The sequence below is a fragment of the Scomber japonicus genome, chromosome 2 (genome assembly GCF_027409825.1).
Source record: "Scomber japonicus isolate fScoJap1 chromosome 2, fScoJap1.pri, whole genome shotgun sequence".
NCBI lineage: Eukaryota > Metazoa > Chordata > Actinopteri > Scombriformes > Scombridae > Scomber > Scomber japonicus.
Genome location: NC_070579.1, coordinates 17,357,627 through 17,380,348, shown reverse-complemented (window position 1 = coordinate 17,380,348; position 22,722 = coordinate 17,357,627). Strand labels below are relative to the sequence as shown.

Sequence of the window (22,722 nt, the reverse complement as noted above, 5' to 3'; positions counted from 1 at the left end):
GAGAGAAAAAAGAAGCAAACAACCATCAACACAACTCTTTTACACCAAAAGCCTCTTGGGACATTATTTACAAATGAAGCTGTCATGCTTTTGTAAGGGGTTCATTTAAAAGCTATCATTACACAAATACAACAAGAAGATTTTCTTTTTTTTTAATACTATCATTTCTGCAGGCAAAGTCACAAATAAGAGTTTGAATAGATTCTTTGGAGACGGACATGAAAAACAAAGTGGGGAGCAGTTTGAAAGGAAAGATGGAGGGGCTTATGAAACTGGAGTTTTGTTATAAAGCAAACTCCATGCTCAAGAGTGTCATCCTGTTCCTCCAAAGAAGGAAAAGTCAAAGGTCACAATAATAAACTGTATTTAGAGTCAATTAATTTTATAGAGGGACATAGAAATGTCAGAGGATGGGCAGGAGGCATACAGGCATTTAGCTTGTATTTGATGGCTCTGGGCTGGGGTTAAAAGCTAATTTGAGGAGGAATTAAGATGAGGGATGAAGGGAGGAGCGGGCATACTGACAGGAGGATAGAATATCAAGTCATTATTTAGTCTATTATTGTAGAGAAGGGTATGTTTTTATGAAGGTTGGGGTTCTGAGAGTGTCGGTTACGGCTGCGCACAGAGCTGAACACCATGTTGCAACCAGGGATTTTGCACTTGTGCATCTCGCGCAGGTGCACAGTCTTGTAGTGCACACGCAAGGTCCCTTTGTTGCTGTACATTTTATGGCAGATGTTGCAGAGGATCCCACTGCCACTGTTACTGCCCCCAGTGGACGAAAGGAGGAATGGCGAGGAGGAAGGTTCCAATTCATCACCTTGTCCTCCTCCTCTTATTTCTCCAGTCTCATCCTGATGCCTCCCTTCACCCCGGCCCGCGGCACGCTGGGAGCAGTCCTCCCCCTCACTGTTGCCCTCCTCCTCATCCTCTTCTCCCTCCTCCTCCTCCTCCAGGTCATCCAATAGGATGCCTTCATCACTGCCCTCATCTGACTCATGTGAGGAGTGGACACTGCTGCTGGATTGAACACTAGATGTAGTGCTCAGGTCCAACACCATGTAGTCGTCTGGCTGGCCCTGGGAGAAGCCGTTGGTGTGGTGGTTTTTAAGGTGGTGGTTGAGAGGGTGATGGGGATACTCATTGCTCATGGGGGAACGGGCATCATGGTTTAGGCCGGTGGGCCCGAAGCTGGCGCCTCCGATGCCCATCCCGGTCATAGGGTCCAAGCCCATGTGGTGCCCAGCGTAGATCTTGGCCAGTATCTCGGCTCGCAGGTCCTTGGGCAGTGGCGTTAGTTGGGGGTCCAGGACAATGTCGTCCAGCTCTTTGGTCAGCAGTTTGCGGTGCAGGTTAATGTTGGAGCTGTGCCTAATGTAGGAAAACATAGTTACAGATAAGAATGCTGCCAATGTATAAAAAAAACACTTTAAAAAAAGGCTACCATGTTGCAATACAGATTCTTCATACAATTTTCTTACTTCTCTAAAATGGTATTAGACTAGAAAGATTCAATATGCAAGAACAGCTACATGTGCAACTATTGTTACTATCAGTCGAGGTACACAGACAGTCACACAGAGAGAGAAATCCACCCTGCAGCTCTCCTCAGAAAAGTGCACTAACATAGCACAGAGAGAGAGCATCCTGCTAGTGTTTACTGCTGTCAGCATGTCTGCACTGCACAGCCCTCAAATCCAATAGACTCTGACTCAATTAAATACTCCACCATATTGAATGGGAGTTTATCAATTGATTCGAGCTGTGGTAATGTGATAATCGAGGGGAACTGGATAGCATATTAGCACTAGGCCCTGACAGCATTATCGCATTCGTTCCCTATTGGAGGTGGCTTAATCGAGCACCTCAATGAACATGTCTTTATGTAGCCCTGGATTTAATTAAGATGGGCATTTTTTCCCAAACACAAGGCAAACTGTATCACACATTGTGCTACACCTGATGAAAGAAACTCAGTAACAAGTGCCATGCTTAAGCCAAGATACGATTAGTGTGGGTTTCAGTTAACATACAAAGCCATGCTAAAGGATGCAAGGTGAAATGGGCCTGAAAAATCTAATTCAATGCTTTTTCACTCCAATTTCACAGTTGCCAGGTTGGACTAAGAAAAAGGGTACCCACGCCACACATGTCACAATAAAACTGCATAACACAGAAAGGAAACTTAAGCAACTAATGACCAGCGTCATATATGACATACACAAGGCCCACTCCTCTCATATCAGGTCAGCACTTAAATCAAATAAGAAAATATGCATACACTCAGTGCCTTTTAATGTGAGGGGTTTCCATGCAGGGAGGGCACATGTGTGTATAACAAAACAAAAATTTAAAAAAAGAAAAGAAAAGGGTCATCCTGAATCAGGACGGGCAAAAATGGAGTCACAATGGATAGTAGAGCTTACCAGCAGTGGCAGGGTTGATGCAGTCAAAAAGGGTCCCTTTCCTTTAATTATTTACTTCCCTATCCGACATTGTCCTGCAAGAGGTAAAAATACATTCATTTGAGGGACCCTTTTCTGTGAACCAGGCAACCAGGAGCCCGTCCACTCGAGCATTGTCAGCATTGAGGAGAGAGAGCGTGGCAAATCGATTGGCCGTGGCTGTCACTGCATGTGTGTGTGTATTTATACGTGCTTGTGTCTGTTTGTAGGTGTGTGTGTGTGAAAAACAGAAAATATACTACTTCCATATAGTGGGACTTTGTTCAAAAAGACTATATAAATCCTTTGTTCTTCTTTATCCTTTGATAGTACAGTTGCACCCATATGGCGTTAGCTTATGGATAAAATATGGGAGTCATGATTCAATGCCTGTGGTGTTGCATCCCTGTCTAGTCAAATGCATGTGTGGACGTTTGGCTGTGGGAGGCCAGAGTGTTTCTAGGCAGTTTGAAGCATGCTGTAATCAGTATATAAAGAAATGGACATGTTTTTCCTTAATTTCCACTGCAGTGATTCCAACTACAAGGCTTTGATATCAGAGAGGCCATAGATTTGCTCAGTTAAGCCTGAATTTCAGGATGCTGTTGATGATGCTCAGGTAGGCAGGTCCTTTGCAACATGTCTCCATCTCTATAACAACACCTTCTCACTGCTAATAAGCTCTAAGTTAACCATGGCTACCTCAGTTTTAAGATATTAAAGTCAAACATGCTAAATGTCATGCAGTAAGTAGTAGTCTGCACTATAGCTACAGTAGCCATTGTAAATACTCAAAATGCACACCACATTGTTAGAATACTACAACAATATCTATGAACAATATTCACATTCATTATGATCTTGTTATCCATGTATAGATATATGCAAATAACATACAAAAATAAGTGGCAGAAAAAAAATCTATTTATCATTTTTAACCATCATTTTAAGAACTGCAGAAGAGGAAAATATCTCAATCTCTGATCATTTGCATAAACATTATAATTTAAACCTTGTGTTGGTAATATCTTCTTTCTCTAAAAAATCTAAATATGTCAGCAGAATCCAGACACAGTGGGCATAATGCACTTATCCCTTCATTTATCAGATTTAGACTTTCTGCCCCATTTCCCACTCCCCTCCATTCCTCCACTTCCATCACTCCACTTCAGTATACTCTGTCTTTCCTCCCCCAAACCCAACTCCTTAGCCGACCCCCGCCCCAACCACCGCCACCCCCCTTCCTCCATCTCCACCTCCCTGTTGGCCAGTAATGTGGCTGGCAAACCAATTTGACAGTCTCATCTTCGCCCAAAAGATGGGGGAGGCCTCCAGAGAGCCCATTTTTGTCTGTGCAGAGGAGGTAGAGCGAGAGTGTGCCTGTCCCAATTCGGCGTTAATCATCTTTAGGTTCATGTGATGGCCCTTGCCCTTGTTTTTGTGTCAGTGCGTATGTGTGTGTATACATGTGTATGTGTGTATGTTGTCTAAATGACTCATAATGTGTAAATGAGATGGAGGGTTGAGTGGTATTAAACTGACACCAGTGGTTCTTTGTCTTTTCTGTCATTTGGGGTGTGTTATGAGGTTTTGGGTGTAAGTGGGAGGACAAGAGTTTTAGTAACATTTATCACTCTCTGTCACTGCTGTATCTGCTTTGCATTGTTTCAGTCTGTTGAACAACAAAGGCTACAGTGATTTGAGGATAATCTAATAAACGAGTGGATAGATATTAAATATTCATTAAATATCACATGAATAACATTTTATGTACAAGTTATAATTTAAAATGACCTCATATTACTCAGATTTGAACTAGAATTCTATTAATGACAGTGTACTTGCAGAAGGCTCTATATGTTATTAATCAAAGTGTATAATAATTCCCCTTATTCTCCTAAAAATACATCATAGGAAAACTGTCAGTGATAAACCAAAGGGATGGAATATTTCAAGCGTGCCTATTTTTAATTAGCTTATATTTTGAACTGGGGTGAGTGGCTTTGCTAACATATTCTCTCTATGAGCAGTGTGCCCTTTGTTTATAACAGACAAACAGAGCTGATTGTCGAGTAGCGGAGCTGGGCCCACATGCAGTGAGGGGACCAAGGGAAAGGGAGGGAGACAGAGAGAGGAAGGAGAGGGAAGGAAAGAGACTCTCCAACATAATTAACCTTCACTCTCTCCATTTGCAGTGGCCCATGCCGGGATTGTGAGCTGTGCACCGCTGCAACATGGGAACGTGAACTAGGAAGGCACCTTAGTTGTAGTAGCGACATAGAGGCATCGGGTTAAAATGTTGGAGTGAAGGTTAAAAAAAAAGAAGCAGGATAGGCTGATAAAAATTAGATAAGCAAGGTAAACTCTTATCACCGATATGATTAACAAGTCTAATAATGATGATGATTACTGGTACGCGTGCCTTTCTAGCAGTTTATCATACAGCTTCTTCTGCCGACGCAGCTCACTCTCCACAATAAATATGCAATGATTCACCTCCGTGCAGCCGACGGCCAGGAGACTGGGAGAAAACACTCCACTGTAAAACCACACACACGTACTCTTGTGTTGCTCTCTGTTTTACACTTAAAAACATACACACATTATATGCTTGCTCAAGGGCACATTAAATGATCACTTCCTGTATTCCTGAGTCTGATTATGTGCAGCATTCATGCGCATAAATGTTTGTGTGTGTGCTTAGTAATCCCGCAGTTTTACACTGTAAAAGGGCAAGTATCCAAACATTTGTGATACTTTTTCCATGGCAATACATTTACAGTGTGCCCTACTATGACAATGTCATTGGCCTTTGGTTGTTTTTCTCAGTAGATCAAATGACCTCTCCTACGTTTTCTGCTTCACTTTGATACAGGAGCTTTTGATGCCACTGTCTGATGGTGTGTTTACGTGCCTTTGACTTTTCACTCAGTCAATGGACTAATCAGAAATGCAACGATACTTCCCTGTTTCTGGATGTAAACAGCTGTTTGGGAGTTATTGAGAAGAGGAAGCCAGACAGGGTTACATATTACAAAGCTGCTGTAGAATATATTAATTAGCTGTAATAAAAAGCACATCCAAAACAGATTAACCATCCCTTTATTAGTTCAAATATGGTAATTGTTTTTTAAGATTATTACTTTGTAATAATTATTATTACAATTATTATTATTTTTATCAATTCCTAATGTCTGATGTGAACCACTGGAAAGAACTGCTTATTAAACGGTTCCACCAACATTGTTGACAAGAAAATTAAATTAGGAAAAAGAATGGAGTTTGATTTACCTAATTTACTAGTAATAAACATTCTAAACATTATTTTGTGTAAAATTCTCTTTGAATGCAGTTTCTTAATCATATCAGAGCAAATGGTCTTATGAAAACAACCAAATTATATTCCGATTTTATTGCTACCATTACACTCAAACATGCATTATATCATTAGAGGATTATCCAGGGACAGATTTGATGAGAGCCCGGCTTCTGTATTGACTCGTCTCAAAGCCCAAGGATTCCTTTAGCAATGCAATGCTCTTACTTTAGTTGTTTTGTTCCCTGTTTGAACCAGCAGCAGAGTAATATGTCCCATGTGCTATCAGGAATTTATCCCCCACAGAAAAAAGTATGGAAACAATAGTGTGCTTAGGTCTCACCCACCCAGAGCTATACTGTACATCCCTGGCTGAAAGATGCATTATGTTCACAGCAGTAATTGTCCCTCCTCGCTACAAAGTTATCTCTGTCCCCCATATGTTCTGCCACTATTTGTGTTTGAATGGCATTTATATGCTAGTGTTTCTCATCATGAACTTAAACTGTTGCACACACATGTGCACATCCAAGCTGTCACAGTGAGTGAGTATATAAGAGTTCATGTTGAGGTTTTACCTTTTCTATGTGCAATGTGGTCTAATCTTTGAACTGCTCTGCCTTTCTAAAGCACTCCAGTCAACCCTTTCTTTGATGCCAAACCTCTGACTGCATATTTGTGAAAATGCACCTTCCCCACACCATATTTTTGCCCTCTTCTTTTTATATGATTTTTTCATTCTCACTCCTGCCATCTTTTAAACTGTAGTAAAGTGAAGTTTCCATGAGCCATCATTGGAGTCAGTGCAGCAGATGTCAACGCAGATAGATGATACTAATGTGAATGAAAGCTGTATTACTAGAGAAACGAGCAGGGCAGCGATCAGAATTTAACTTTATTTCACTCTGATTCACAATAACCACTAAGCATCAATTAATATCTGAACAACATCTGCTATTTCCAGTGGTGCTCTTTCCACGTGTGAGCTAGTTTCTGGAAAGGTTAGTCTTTCATTTGAGTTTAGGTGTAGCTATCATTAAAAACTGTTGTCATGTTGAATTTCTATCTTTTGAAAGTTGATAAGGTTATTCATTGTTTATATAAAACAACTGTTTTAAAGCATTAGGGGGATAATTACAAAGAGATAATGTGTATGCAAGAACATATTGTATTCTCTGTTATCTATTTGTACATGCAGCATGTGTTTATGTGTATGTGAGCGTGCGCAAGTGAGCGTGCATAATGTGTGTGCATGTGTTAAAACTGCCTTAAGCATTCTCTATTCTTAAAGTCTTGTCAAAAGAGGGGAGCTAACAAACGGTGACAGTACACCACACTGAGGCAATGCATGCTATAATAACACTTCTGCCATCTTGCTGCTGCTGGCACAGCTGCATCAGGTGAGCAGCGGGGTTGCACCTTCACTAATGCTAACTCTTTTTTTCTGTTCTGCTCCCCCTGTTCCCCTCCCAAATCCATTCTAATGGAGTCCCAGAGTCACCTGCTCTATTTACATGATGCTAATGAACAAACAGTGGTAGGAACAGATGCCACCAGAACAACAAATGTAATAAAAGGCTTGGGGTGGAAAAGGGTTTGGGCGGAGGGAGGAAGCAGTGGTGGAGGAAGAGATAATGGGGGGGCCAGAGCCATTGTGTGAGTGAGACAAAACGCAGAGGAAAAATATAGAGTTCCCTCAGGGAAGATTTGTTTGCCGATTTGAAAGCATGAAGTAAGTTGCAACTTGCCTCTTAGTTAAATTAAAGTGTCACTTGTCATGGATGTTACATGATATATTTTTTTGTTTCATCTCTAGTCTCCCTAAAAATCAAAATGAGTGAGTTCCATAAAGGAGAGTAAGCAGTAGAGGTATTTGACACGCTAGAAGTAGTGTGTATTTTAGACAGGTTTGAAGGAATTCAATTTTACACCATGTCTCTGCTGTGTTGGTTGACTAGATAACCCAGTATAACTCAAGTTAGTATTGTTGTTTAGGATGTAATATTGGACTGAAATATGAATGCATACACAGCTGTTTATTTCCTCTAATATTAATAATTGTATTGTATATCATTACCAGATATCCATCTATAAATGACAGGAACGTCCGTCTGTCTGTCTGTTATTTGCATATCTCTCGAACCGTTCAAATGTGACAGGTGCCATGCTACGGACACAAGTTTGATGTTGTTTGGATAAGAAATGTAAAAGATATAGATATATATATTGGTAAAAGAAGCACACATTTGCTATTGCCGCTCTAGACGCTGGCCACTCCCCCTCTCACACAGCGCACTGAGCACAGCGCAGGACCAGAGTTGCCCGGGATTTCCACCGGGTCCGTCACCGGCACAAAACGGCTGCGCCACGATTTTTGTTCCGTCCGTGCCCAGTGTCAACTCAAAAATGAAGCACTGTTAATACAGTAATTGCGGCAGCCCAATAAAATCCGAACGAGTGCCTTTAGGCTACCATAATTACTGTAGTAGCAGCACAACTAAAAGGCCCAATTTTGACTTTATCTGTCTGTTTTATTCGTGTTTGTTGCTGAAATACAATCGTGAGGCTGTACGGGTTGTTAAACTTTGAAAGACGGAAGTTTTATTATGCTGATTCTGTGTCTGACTTCCTGTCTGGTGCAATCTGCTCTGTTAAGCTTGACGCGATTTAGAAACGGCTCCGTCAAAAATAGAAATGCTGTGGATTGATAGCGCTGTGGCAGATTTTGCACGGGCACTGCACTAGTATATAAAATATTGTGAAAAAGAGATCCTACTCATTAAGCCTAACTGAACACTGGCCAATATAACACTTAAAAGTTACTCTCATGATGGGGGAGCCATCTGTGCTAGCCCAAGGCACTGATGATGTTATGTGTCTCCAGCATGTGTTATGGCATCAACGTGCTGCCAGCACTGCTACAGTATATATATTCAGAGGAATGAGTGTGTGGGACTGATATGTGCTAACAAGCCCAGGTGAGCATGGCTAGCCTCACCTCCTAATGCGCTAATAAATGCAGTGGTTTGACAAACCGCTGTCTATGTTAATGTATGCGCTTTCCACCTCCCTGTGACAAGGTGAGGTAGTGAGGGCAGGTAAACAACATACTACAGCTGGAGGGTTGATGGGTATGGTCTAGTGCATGTTTGAATGTGTGTGTATGTGTGTCTCATCCTGACACCCTACTCTTCTGAACATTGACATGACATGGAGCAGATGTCCCTGAATCTATTTTTTTTGTGTCTACTGTTAGCAGACATTAAGTGGTGTTATGCATATCCAGGTGAATGTAACCCTAATCAAATATTGCAGTTACATCTTATTAACATGTTATTGAAAAGCATATCTCTCTCAAAAATGCTTATATCGATTTATTAAAATATCTATTTGCTATATCCTTAAAAATAGAATATTTTGTAGACTTAAGTAGTGCTATTATTTTGATTAGAACAGATGATACAGATTGAGTCAAACATTTCCACTGAACCTACCTGCAACTGTTGTAATTACATTTAAGTAAATTGTTGACATTACAGAGTTCTAGCACTGACCTGTCTCGGCTCCGCCGGGAGGGGAAAGCCGCATTGCAGCCAGCCACAGTGCACACATGCATCTCTTTGAGATGCACATTCTTGTAGTGCAGTTTCATGCTATAGGAGCTCTTGAAGCTCTTCTTACACACATAGCAGATCTTGGGATCCGGACTTGAGCGTGGGTCTCCCTCTGGTGATTGAGAAGAAGGGAATTTGGGTGGGCTGGCCCCATAGCCCATCGAAGAGATGAAGCTCTCATGCAGAGCAGCCATGCTTGCAGCAGCAGCAGCTGCCGCTGCCATGCCTCCATTGTAGAGACCATACTGGCTCATGCAAAACATGTCATAAGTAGGATCGTTGAGTTCTTCCTTGATCTTGATAGGAGGCTGATGAGGGGAGGGTGAAGAATGGCCCTTTCCATCCATTTCCTTTCTCAAATGGCCTTCCTCACCACCCTCATCGTCCTGTTCCTTGTCCAGACCCCTTCCACCCCTACTGTGTTTTTGCTGTTCCTCCACATCCATCAGTTCATCACGATAAAACATCTTGGAATCAGAGGTTTCAGACTCATTCTCAAAGTCTCTCTCGTGGTCCTGATCCTCAGAGGTGAAGCTGTCCATGCAACGTAGCTCACTTGAGCCTTGAAGATCATTTCCACCCCTGCTGTCACTTCCAGTCCCCTCCCGGCATTCATCTTCACTTTGTCTCATCATGCCTCTAAGAGCTATGCCAGGACTCATCTCATCCTGGGAAGGGGATTGCTGCCCACTACCACCACTGTGGTTCCCAGTACCACTGCCACTGTTGTTGTTGCTGTTACAGTTTCCATTCATTTTGACATTGTTGTGAAGAAGTGATGAGTGGTGATGGTGGTGATTATGGTGGATGTCATCATCATTTTCCTCATCTTTGTCCTCGTATTCATCTGCCACATCAATCACTTCCTTCTCAATCTTCACTGGCATGCTAGATTTACGAGGCTTCTTTTTGGGCGTGGGGTCACTGCTGCCAATGGTGTGGTCATGATTAGAACTAGGTAGAGTTAAGCGGTGCGACATGAGTCCTGCCTCTGACATGTGAACATTATTGTGTGAAGCAACAGCTGCAGCAGCCAACATCTGCTGTTGCTGGTCCATCAGGGTGGTACTGTTGGTGGTAGTTGGCAGAATCGGACTGGTGGGCAGAGACACTGGAGGACTAACAAGGTCTGCAGGGGACAGTAGTGTACGGTAAAATGGGGGCACTGGTTGGACTGGCTGCACTGACTTCAGGGAGGGGAACACCAGTGGGCTTTGCAGAGGTGACTGGAGCATAGGGTCTATCGGTGGGGTTGTGAAGCCCAGCGGTGGCCTTCCAGGGCTGGTGAGTGTGAAGCCACCATTCTTGGTGCTGGAGATGACAGGTGTACCGGTGGTTGAAGTGGCACGGATGAGGTCCTTGTCACGGTTATTGCGCAGCATGGGCATGTGCAACCTTGGATTGGGATTGGCACTGTGGCGGTTGCGGCTGCGTAGTGAGCTAAAGACCATGTTGCAGCCTTCAATGGTGCAACGGTGTTTAATCTTCAAGTGTACAGCATTATAATGTATCTTAAGTGTGCCTTTGTCATAAAAGGTTTTGCCACAAGAGTTGCAGCACACACGGCCCTTGCGTGAGGTGGATCCCATGCGACGCATGCGATGCATCTTGGAAGCAAAAGAGGGGTGGCTGATGCTTTTAGAATGCTCTTCTTTTACAAAGTGGTGTTGTACCTGGTGGTCACTCAAGCTGTTGGGTTGCTGAGATTGATTTTGGGACTGCTGTTGGCCCTGCTGCTGTTGCTGCTGGAGCTGTGTCTGCTGTTGCTGCTGTTGTTGAGCCTGCTGGGTGGAAGGAGATGGCGAAATGGGGGATGCCCTGTTGTTGGGCTCTGTCTTGGGTTCAATGTTGTTCATGACTCCTAGAGCTCCACGGCTAGGGCTCTGGCCTGTGCGGAAGGGTGACAGGGACACTTCTGATTCACTGGTCTCCACCTGTTCAACTTGGTTGGGCAGGCTTGGCTCCCGCAGCCGGAGAGCAGATTGCTCCATAGGCAGGCCATTGGGGGGCAAGCCGAGCATTGGGGCAGAGACTGGGTTGATGTACTGGAAGGGTAGAAGAAAGGCAAGGCTATTGGGGATATTTTCAAAATGGTGAATGCTGGATGGGCTACTGTTTTCCAGATGTGGTAGGAGCCCTGGGCTGCGGGTCCTGTTGTTGCTTTCTATGAATGTCCTAATCCCGGAGTCTGTCTTGGAGGAGGGAACTGTAACTGCCTGACCTTCCTTCTCCTGAATGGCCATCAGCTCCACAATGGACTTGGTCTCACCAAAGCGCAGGAACTGCTGCAGGGTGATGATCTCCTCTTCTCGGGACATGATGGTCCAGCGGTCCAGCACCTTGCCTGCAGCATCCTACATGCCCCAGAAGAGACAAGAAAGAAGACAAAAATACACACCATTATTGATTGTGCATAATCAGTGTGGTCAAAGGAGAAGATAGAGCAGGGGTTAGTTTGTAAGGGCAAGCTTTTCTGCTCATGAAATTCAGAGGCCCCTGGAGCAACAAGCAACTAACAGAGCTTTGTTAAAAATCTCCCTCTTCCACTGTCCCTTTTTCCTATCCACTTTTTACTCATTCATTTTTTCTATAAATCAGCGCTGCAAATGCAATCATTAATCACATAGTGATGAGAATAGGCAAGAATTTAATTGAGTCTCAAGCAAAAAAAATCAAAAGCACTGAGGTGGGGCTATTAGCAGTTCTCTGCAACTTTCAACATTGTAGGGATGAAAAAACTGCTTTGTAAAAGATGCGAACTCTAGCTGTGTCTCCCTCTGTACACAAACTGTACCTAGGGATATTTACAAAATTGAGTGAGCCAGAGAAAAATGACTAACAGAAATAATAGAATAATTAATGCTAGCCACTAATCGCACCTAGGTTGGCATTTTTCCAGTGTGTTCTTCATCATATCTCTAAGGCAGTGAAATGCTTGAGGGAGGATGGGACTGGTACTCTGTGTATCAATGGCTTTGGACATTCAAAGAGAAAAACGCATGTTTATTTAAGGTTATGTTCGAGGGTGCCTTTATAATGGCATTTAGCTTGTGTTCTTTACATTAGCCTGGCTGTATATTTATCATGATTTTTTAAGTAAGGTTTAAGATGTGTGTATCCTATTTCACCATAATGGTGAAATACTGTAATACTGGTTATAAATAAACATGACACCTAGGAAATTGTCAACTGCATCTTCAGTACAACATATACATGTCTAAAAAGAGGTGAAATTGTAAAATACACAAATATTAAGTATCAATAATTTACATAACCTTGGGCCATTCAAATGCATTTTGGCTTAGGAATGGTGAGAAACAAATTTCCATCGTTAGAGATCCGAATTTCTCTGATGGGACTTGGAGGTTATCCCAAATAGACTTTACTTGGCTGGTGTCTTTCGAAGATGTGCTACAAATGGCTGAGAAATAAAAGCTGAGCCTTTGTGCAAATGTACACATTGTCAAACATCAAGAGATAAGAGACAAGGGATTCTGGGAAAAGAGTACTGGCAAAGCCTGTGCATTTGATTTGTGGTTGAGTTACCAGATTTGAGGCAATTTTGTCCTCATGTATGAATCCACATCTCCTTCTGCTTCACATAAGTCGTAACAAAATTATACTCATACTGCAACTACTGCCACTGCCGTTGTTATATAAGATGGTATGGGTATTTGTGTGAACAAGATATCGACAAGAGAGAGAGACAGAGAGACAGTGGTAATGGTACAGTTCACACACAGGTTCCTAGGGGACCAGACGCAAGTGACATCAAGGGAGTAACGCAAGCGATGACAATTAGTCACAGTGAAATGGTAACATTTCTTATGTGCTAGCTGCTGGCATCTATAAAAGATAAATGGTAACTCTGTTGAGTAAAAAGCTGTAAAAACCAACATCACAAAGCACAAAGGGCCTGTAAGGAGAAAACAGAAGATAAATGTTTAAAGAGAGACAGCGAAAGAGAGAGAGAACAGGAGAGACACAGAGGAAGAAGAGCAGAAAAACAGAAAATAAAAGTGTTAGTGGTTTCATATCATGCCCTCAGATATACTGGAGAAATAGATTCTTCTGAGACGAAACATCAATAGTCTCTGGGGTATTTGTTGTTAAATATACATTAAAAAACATTTTACACTTTCATTCTGTGTGCGCTCTGGAGTTTTTGCCTGGAGGTATGACTTTAAATTCTAGCCTGGGCACTATTATTTCATACTGCATGGCCATCTGGGCATTAGTACTTCCATTTGATTTAACTGAAACAAAAAATGAAAGCAAATTAGAAAGTGAATCTTTAAATAGATCTACAACCCGAACATCTCTTAAGAAATTGTAGTTCTAAGAAGTGGACCAGTCTTTTAATATTTTCTAGTGACAAAACAGGTTTATTTGTGAGTGCTAAGCTTGTAAATGCAATAAGGTTGCCCAAAATTATAACTTTGATTAGAAGCATGACACACATATACAAATACAATATGTGTATTATTTCTGTGAATAATGTCTCTGTTTTGTGAAAATTAATATAAATAGCAATAGAGAGTACTTAATGTAAATTTCCTAAACGTCCCACTTTGATGTTAGCTCTTCAAACTGAGATAAAAACAGAGATAAATAAAATTTATAAGAACAAGACGCTCTCAAAAGGGGTGTAATTTCAATTTGAGCACTATTATTAAGTGCCAGGTATTAGTGTCAACCTCTGCGGTAATATAAAGTATAACTTTGAACATTTTTACACATCCACAAGACCAAAGTCGCTCTCCAAACCAACACCCAGTTATCCAGCCCTGTCTCAATAACTGACTGAGTCAAACAGGGTTAAGACATTTATTTCATCCTCCATTAGTCCTACCCTGCCTTCACTTCCCCACTCATGAAGTCAAACAAAAGCCAAAACGCAATGACACAGGCCAAGCTGCAACCCATTAGTGTTAGGAAGGGCCAGCCAGCTGTCAGAACATGTCAGCAGTTCTGCTATGCACTGGACCCTGTCTGAGAGGAGGCTATCCAAGCACTCGTTCACTGGTCAATTGAGTTTTGGAGGCCAATCAACAAGCATTTGGGCTGGGGTCATGATTAGAGCAGAGAGTCAACCTAAATGTAAAAAAGCAGTCTAGAAAAGGATGTGAGGAGACAAACAAGATTCAGTCCATGTGGAGACCACTGCTGTTTTCTATGTCAAGCAGATTTTTGAATACATGGCTGTTTCTTAAAAGCCATTGCAGTACCTCATGTATAACACTGTACTTTGGAACACAACACCTCATAATTGCAAGTTACAATTACAGACAATAATGTTTAATGCAGATAACCCTCATAAAAAGTATTAAATAATCAAAGGTGAGAAAAATATGCATTTATTATATGAGGATGAGCATCTGAAGTATGTATTGACCCATATTTGCAGACAAACACAGGCCCCTGTAGTCCTTACTACAGTATGTCTCACAACTCCACTCCCCTGCATTAGCCTTGTGATGCTGTGAGAAAAACAAATATGCCATTAGAAGCACTTTTACAAGTAGGCACTCATCTTCCAATTAGCTTAATGTGGCCCTCTTTCCCCTATATTTTCCAGGCGCGCCCCACCTCTTTTTGTACACTCCCTCCAGTAAAATCTCATTAATCCACCCCTCCCCCATCTCCCCCAGTGCTATGACATATTAGTCTGTCATTATGCATCCCAGAGTCCTTTAAACAATACAGCTAAACCTCTGTTTGCCAGGTTAATGACTATTAGTCAATAATTACAGCAAAGAGATGATGGGGTACCCACTTTATCTGGTGGACAGCCTGCTGCTGTTAGTTTATTTTATCTGCCTGCCTCCATGTCTCTCAGAATTAATCTAGCAAAGGCTGTATTCTTTCGTCTCTCTGCTGCTGCAGTGCATTCTTAATTCATTCATTTGTCTCTAATACTGTGGTGGTGCTAGATGCTGTGTAGTGGGTGTGAAGTGGGGTATCCACCTTGCAAATTGCTGACAATGAGGATGAGCGAATGATGGCCTTGTCATGGGCCAGGGCACAACTGTCAGTTAAAACAAATCAGGCAATTATGTAATTAGCAGGTTATGTGCCATGCTGTATTAAGAGCCTGGGTGTGCAGCGTTGTTAGGTTGCATAGTGTGCATTAGGGATTAACAGCATAACATGTGTATGCTCATCACTAATCATCACCTATCATACTCAGTGACTGAGTGTATTGGCAAGCATTGGAGAGAGATGCCATGCTAGGCACATAACAAAAAGAGAAAATGTTAGCTATTGATGCAAGATCTCTGACCTTTATCAATAAGTGTCTCTTCTATTTACATGTTCTTGTTAATATGCTAAATAAAATGTGTTATGCAAAATACGTACAATACAAAGTGTAGGATGACAGCTACAATGATTCCACATTAACATAAGAGCAGTTCAACAGATCACAAGACAGTATCACTTGCAATAGGGAGGATCAGTTCTCACAATGGCAAAGTGAACCATGGGAACCACATTGATTCACCAATCACCTTGCAGTGAATGCGATCTCCACCTAGCCTCAAGGGAATCCCCATTGATCTTCAGTCCTGCTTTCAGATCCAGTTCCTTAAAAAAACTGCTGTATCCCTGTGTTCGCCACTTCAAGGGAGGTTAAGCAGAAGTTCCTTGTGATCTGAGAAGGTCTTGAACCTTGGTTCTTCCTTTTCCATATTCTGTTTCTCTCCCCACCCCATCTTCGACTGTATGAATAATGCAGAGGATCTAGTGGCGAGAGGTGCCACGGGGGATGGGTTCACGTAAAGCCCACTGCCTGGAGCCATCACATCAGAGGGCAAGAGCTCCCAAGACAGAGACTGCTCGCCCATTGGCTCCCCAGTGGCAGGTCAGAGGTCGTGTGTGAACAACCAGCTCTACTTCTTCCCCTGTGATGGACCATGGGGAAATCAGTAGCTGCGTCCAGACGTGGGTGGAGGACATTTGTAAGAATCATAGAGGTTGAAATTTGCACTCTGTGATCACGATAAACTCCTCATTTATGATCTACACATCAAAAGAATTTATTTTTGGATGTGACCCAACAGCTTGTGTCTCTGTCTTGGATCGTTGAGGCCTTACTCATGACTCATTACCTACAGCAAGATCACAATGAATATGGTTTCATAATCAACAATGTAGCAGTAAAAACATGTCGTCCTATCATCAAAGACAGATACAACAGCTTCCCACTGGACCAATCCATAATAATTCTGTCACCTTCTGCTTTCCAGGATGTGATTACACAAAACCTTTTGAATCATATGTAGGAGGGGCAAAGAAAATCTGTAGTAGATTACAGTATTCTGTGATTTACTACTGTCTTCCAAAATCAGATTGCAAGAAAAAAAATTACAAATAGCAGCCAAACAATTCTTTTTTTTCTTAAACTTTCCCACTCTATCTCTCTGGGATCTCTGCAGAGTATTGTGCAAAGAATAGCAGACTGGTGTCAGCAGACAGTCTTGATGCCTCCCTAAAAGAGTGGTCTGGTTTTAATGAGTGACAATTTGCAGTTACAATTTGGTAAGGAATGACGTACAGTAGTTCAAACAGCTGCTGAAAATGTATACTGTAGTATCTTACAGACCCTTATGCTAATTTTTTTACTTTTATTAATTTGTGCATCCCAGAAGCGTCAACAAATAAGCCAAATACAATCTCTACAATCTTTACTTACACACAATAGTCTTTGTAAGTTCCGTGCTTGATTTCTACTTTATCATTTAATTAACAACCAAGCAAAAGGCATTGTCTTGGTCAATATTATGCTCATCAGTGCCAGAGATTTCAGTTTGCTGGCCTTCGGTGTGAGTAAATGTGAGGAGGCTATAGGGCTATTTCACTGGGCTAGACTCACTGATCAACAGACAGGCTGCAAGATACCCTACCTTCACCCCTCAACCTGATTTAACTCATAGCTTTGGTTAAAAATTCATGACACTGTGTTAGTTGTTGCTAAGGGCACACTAATCGACTGGAGTGAGATTTATAGTGCAGTCCAGACTGTGAGAATGGGGAGGGGATCGAGGAGGATATTATAGAGGACTTTACCACAGATGGGTGAGTCACAATCTGGCACATCCCAGTTTCCAGGTGGCCTTTAGTAAACAGTTTCCGTTTCTTCTCCCACTGAGTTGTCTTTTTTCATTATCTGTTTTTGAGAACAAACCCGTCATTTAAAAAAAAAAAAAAAAAAAAGGTTGTCTAACCTCTGATTCATCCAACCCCCCTGACCTCCACCACTACCATCACCACCCTCTTTGTTTTAAAGCTGTCCCTCAGCATCTTTAAAAAGTGGAAAGGACAGTCTTTGGCCACAACCCAGCAGAGGTGCAGATGGGGCGGCACATGGAAACCATTTCAGGCCCTGGTGTACTGCAGAGCAAAGTCGACTGTTCTCTGAGTTCAGAACCTCTGAAGAACCACCTCGCAGCACTTACATGTGAGCAGTGTCTGGGTCTGAACTGATGTATTGATTCCCTGTCTCTTCACAAAGCATACACAATAATGTTGGCTTGCCTCACCCAACTGTGCTAAGGAACCGTAGCCATGGTCAATGTGTAAAACTCAGCAGACCTAGCACTAAGCTAGAGGGGATGCCTCAGAGAAGAGGGGTGGAGTGATAGAAGCAGCGAGGGAATGCCTGATGGTTCACATTAATTGAGGATGATTCGTGTGATCTGCTGGGTCTGGATGTAGCAGCCAGGTCTGTCGTGGGCCTGGGAGACAGATGTGGGGGCCGCTGTGCTCCCTCCAGGGCCAATAGAGAGCAGTGAGGCGGCTGAGAAATGGTCTGTCTGTCCAATGTGTGTGTATTGGTAGAGATGCAGGGGGGTGGGGGGTGGTGGGGCTGACAACCTGCTTTTCTCTCTCGCTTATATCACATCTCCTTTGTCTTGATTACTATTTTGGCAGGAGGCCGTTGCAGAAAAGGTGCATTAACATATGCTCACAATTTGCTCTTTGGCCACGTAGTTGCATGTTTGTACTGTGTCTTGATGTATCAGACATTGCTGTTCCTCTTTGGTGTAATACCCGCCCCTTATCACATTATATCATCCGACTAGTAATGGGTAGTAAAACACAGTCTTTGTTGAGCTGCAGTGCCAAAAAATAAAGTTAAACACAGAAACTAATATATGTATAAATCTGTATTTGCTACCAATGAAACCTATACACAAGAAGTTGAAATTCAATATGTGACAAGTTGTTTGTGACTATATTGTGCATAAAAGTCCAAAACTGGCAGCCCTGGTTGCAAAAATGTATTCATTTTCCTCTGTACTACCTGGAGTGTAACAGTGATCTACACACAATCAAAATAATCCACACATCACTTTCATGCTGCTGTGTAAAAGGAAATAGATGTGAATGGATAATGGATTGTAGTGTAGGTAAAACTCCCCAAGTCATTTTGTTTTGGTCTAGATGGGAACAGATAGAGGTGTCTGTAACACCCAGACACACTGCATTAGAGGAGCTTTTCAGCTTTCTCTTGTGCTTTTGCTATGGAGCATGCAGGAGGAAAGAGAATAAGCTAATGGACTCTTTACTTAATGTGATCAGAGCCATTATTGACATGCTGCCAGGAAGATGCAAGACCATTAACTCGAGTCTCTCTCTCTCTGGTACCTTCCCTCCTCTCCGCTCTTTTACGCGACTGTATTTCACTGCCTGCCTGACTCACATACGAGGGAAAGGCCACCAGGGGTCTGGGTGCCCCAAAGGAGTCTGTCTCTGTCATGTTAACCCTAAGAGACCCACTATACACCCATTCTTGTCTTTTATAAAGGGGGACAGGAGATATTTATGGGGACATAGCAGGTCAACAGCATATGCCACATAGAAGTGAAATCATTAATAAAAGTGAAAGATTAATTTGAGATGCAGCTCAGCACCGTATGTCAAGATTTTCTAGTCATAAATCTGTTATAAACATTGATCTTGGGTTAGGCGCCTATTGAAATTTTGAAAGTTTAGAGCCAATAGGGGCTTTGAACATGATGATGAAAGTATATGATGTTTTCCCATGCTCAATTATGTCTCACAAGTTTTTGCACCAATTTTTGGGCATATCATTTCTTACACAGATTTGTTGCAAAATGTAGCCATTTTTGACTATTCGAGAACTGATAAAAAAATCCCTCCAAAATACCACATTAAGACAACAAGGCTTTGAGGAAACATAGTAAAAACATTTGGGTATTTCTGTAAGTAATTGTATTTTTCGGTGATTGGATGGCAACCACTTCTGTTCTGGAAATTGCTCTGAAACTCTTCCTTATTGTCAGTACACTGTACCGAGGAAAGCCATACAACCTCTGAATGCCCCAGGTCTCTATTTGTGGTTGTATGTGATTATCCTAGAGGTCACAAGAAGTCATTTTATACAGTAAGGTAAAGTTTCAAATGGTGTCACTTTGATGAAATGGCTACTATGGGGACTGACATCATCACAAATGAATGCAATTGGGCTCGTTAAATCCACAAGGATCTCAGCGTTCCAGTCATTCCCAATATATGCAATTCCAAGACTGTTTAGGGACTTAGTATGCAGAAATATTCAAATACACCAATTTTTAGAATAGGCGAAAATTACTCATTTTACTATATGCAAAAAACGTCATGGTTGCTGCATTGGATTAGCATAAAACAGGCATGTTTGTTAAGGGGCGACTCATGGGTAGCCATAGAACCCATTTTTATTCAGATATCTTGAGGTGAGCGGTCAAATGACCCCTTTTAAAATGAACATGCTATTTTACCCTCACCAAAAGTTAGCCTAACTTTGGGGCCTTATTTAGCCTTATTTTTTTTTTTCCTGACAAACTAGCATGGCATTGTTGATACCAGTATGTGCCTAAGGTCATCTAGTTTCATCAGATATCAGTATGTTCACTCCAGCTTTAAGACTGTTATAGCCTGCTACTGAGGCCGCTACAGTCTCTGAAAGACAGTAATGACAGCCAAGGGTCCAGACTAGGCCTTGGTTTCTGAGGGTTAACCAGGAATGCGCAATATAGACTGTTTGGCGAATTGGCAACAATGTGTTGCTCAGTACTTGGTAATTGTAAATCATTCATTATGGCAGTGTATTATGTTAACTTTTGTTTTCGGAAATTACACGAGGAACAGATATATTTCAGTGAGTGCTGGACAGAGGCTATGCCCTGATAGTTTACTTGGCTCTGCAGCCTACCATGCAAATTTCAACATCTTGGGTTTTAAATCAGGCCTGTGTTACTCTGTTACATGTTTTCACTTTCCTTTTTTTCGGTTTATTGAAACTTTGAGCTGTCTAAAAAGGCAGAAGTGCCTGCAATTCATCTTTTGAAAAAACACTTTGTAAAATAAATCTAAGGGCATTTGTTTTTTTTTAAATCTGAAAACAAGTGGTAAATCTTTGGCAGTGGCATGTGCATATTTTAGCAAGTGATAAAATTAAGTCCTTGCATTTCTAACATGTTAAGTAAGGTACAGAATTGATATAGTATACTTTAATAAAGGCACAAAATAAAATACAACAAATTAACCAAGCTTCCATTTTAGGTCCTTTGTTTTAGCAAGATGCTTTTCTTTTATGTTTTACAAAAAGTCACAAATAAAAAGATAAGAGGGCAGTATTTCTGAAAGGACGGTGACAGAAATAAAAAATACAAATTTAGATATATTTCAAAATACAGGCTACAATAAAGTTTGAAAGTAAATGCAGTAAGCACAATTATTAACTGTATTTGTAAGCAAGTGAAATACATACAATTGTGGTTAGGGCCCCAATTTCTTCCAAGTGTAGCTTAGCATCTCATAAAAAATATTATTCTGGAGAGAAAAAGATGTGGTTTCTTTGTACATATCGGACAAGAAAGAAAGGTGTCTTTAGGATGAGGCTGTAAATTACTGGGCACCCATCGCTGGATTATACATGAAAGAAGTGCACATTAGTGTGTGCGAAGAATATTGTTATTTTATCAAAGTGAAATACTGCACTGAGTTGGTAAAATGGTCCCAAATTACAAACAGTGCACTCTCCCTGCTTTTAAACTGCCTCACTGGAATTGTTGCCTGGCATGTAAGTTGGCTCATTCATCTTGGAGGCGGAGGGTGCCAGTATAGCTGCAGTGTAATTTACACTACCCCAACCTATGTGCCAGAACACATCTATCCCTGTGGCCCAGGGGCTCACATCGCCAGCGGCCCAGAGGATGTACGTGTTTATGTGTGTGTGTGAGTGAATGTGTGCGTCTGTGATCATGTGGGTACAACAGGAAGTGGTGCTCGGGTCTCTCGGGGCACGGTTCCAGGTCCCTGGGCCTGTCTACTGTCATAAGTTCCAGAATGGTGATTACTTACTGCAAAAATAAACACCATTACCATCTGGTGCTGCCTCTTTGTGCTGTAACTTATACACCAAGAAAAGCTCTAGACCATCAAAACACACAGAATGAAGAACAATAACAGAAAAAAAAATCTAATCTGCACTGTAAAAATTTAATATGCTTTTTTCTACATCCCTGTACATCTTCAGCAACTCAGTTGAATATCTTTTAATTGTGCACGCTGAGTAAATTGTTAAAATGAATCAGAAGTCATGCTCATAACACGGCGAATAAAAAAAAAACTTTTGATCTATATGCGGGGGCAGATCATGAAGAACAAAAGGCTTACTGGGATGTATGGTGAGAAAGGTTGGATGATGGGGGTCATTCAAGACCGTTGAGGCCTTGCAGAGCCAGCAGATGTTTGATTCATCCACGGCACATCTGGTCCTCAACACACTCAATCCATTTCACTCGACTTGGATTTTCATTGTTCCTCATGGTCCACTAAACTCCGCATTCTCCCTTGTGGCCCACAATATTCAGTCACCATCATTCATTCTACCCACTTAGTATTTTCTAACATATAGGGTGTTGTTTTTAAAAAGATATAAATATTTGTCCCTTGTCACACATCTGTATTTTATAACCCTCTAGCTGCTAAGAGGTCCCTTCATCAAACAGGTTAAAAGATGTAATACCCAGCAAGGAACTGAAAACGCAGTGGCACTATGCAGGGAAATGAAAGCTGTCATTCTCATTGTAGTGGGCCCTGGGAGGGTAATACAGCTTCATTGTTTCTTTTATTGTTGGAAACAGAGAGGGGTGTGTACTGCACAGGTTTCTGAATTCTGGACTGCGACGTGATGAGAGGACTGTCAACTCCCTGTAACTCGCCATGCAACTTCCTTTAATAAATGTCAACTCTGTGACCCAGCAGCAAATCCCAGGCAGGCTGGGTGGCCGTGTCAGCAGGCCGGTGGGCCACACAATGTCTGAGGTTGGCCTCGGTG

The 22,722-nt window shown here is 41.8% G+C and overlaps 1 protein-coding gene across 1 annotated transcript in view; it reads right to left on the bottom strand.

Annotated features, from left to right (window-relative positions):
* Positions 1–246: 246 nt before the first annotated feature.
* bnc2 (basonuclin 2) overlaps positions 247–22,722 on the bottom strand; it is a 94,471-nt gene continuing 71,995 nt past the window's right edge. The window contains exons 4-10 of the mRNA XM_053330924.1: positions 11,163–11,731; positions 10,374–11,006; positions 10,164–10,301; positions 9,843–10,052; positions 9,318–9,791; positions 953–1,374; positions 247–889 (exon numbers count right to left, since the gene is read on the bottom strand). Of these exons, the coding sequence (XP_053186899.1) occupies positions 552–889; positions 953–1,374; positions 9,318–9,791; positions 9,843–10,052; positions 10,164–10,301; positions 10,374–11,006; positions 11,163–11,731 (2,784 nt within the window). The 3' untranslated portion in view covers positions 247–551. The remainder of the gene's footprint in view (positions 890–952; positions 1,375–9,317; positions 9,792–9,842; positions 10,053–10,163; positions 10,302–10,373; positions 11,007–11,162; positions 11,732–22,722) is intronic.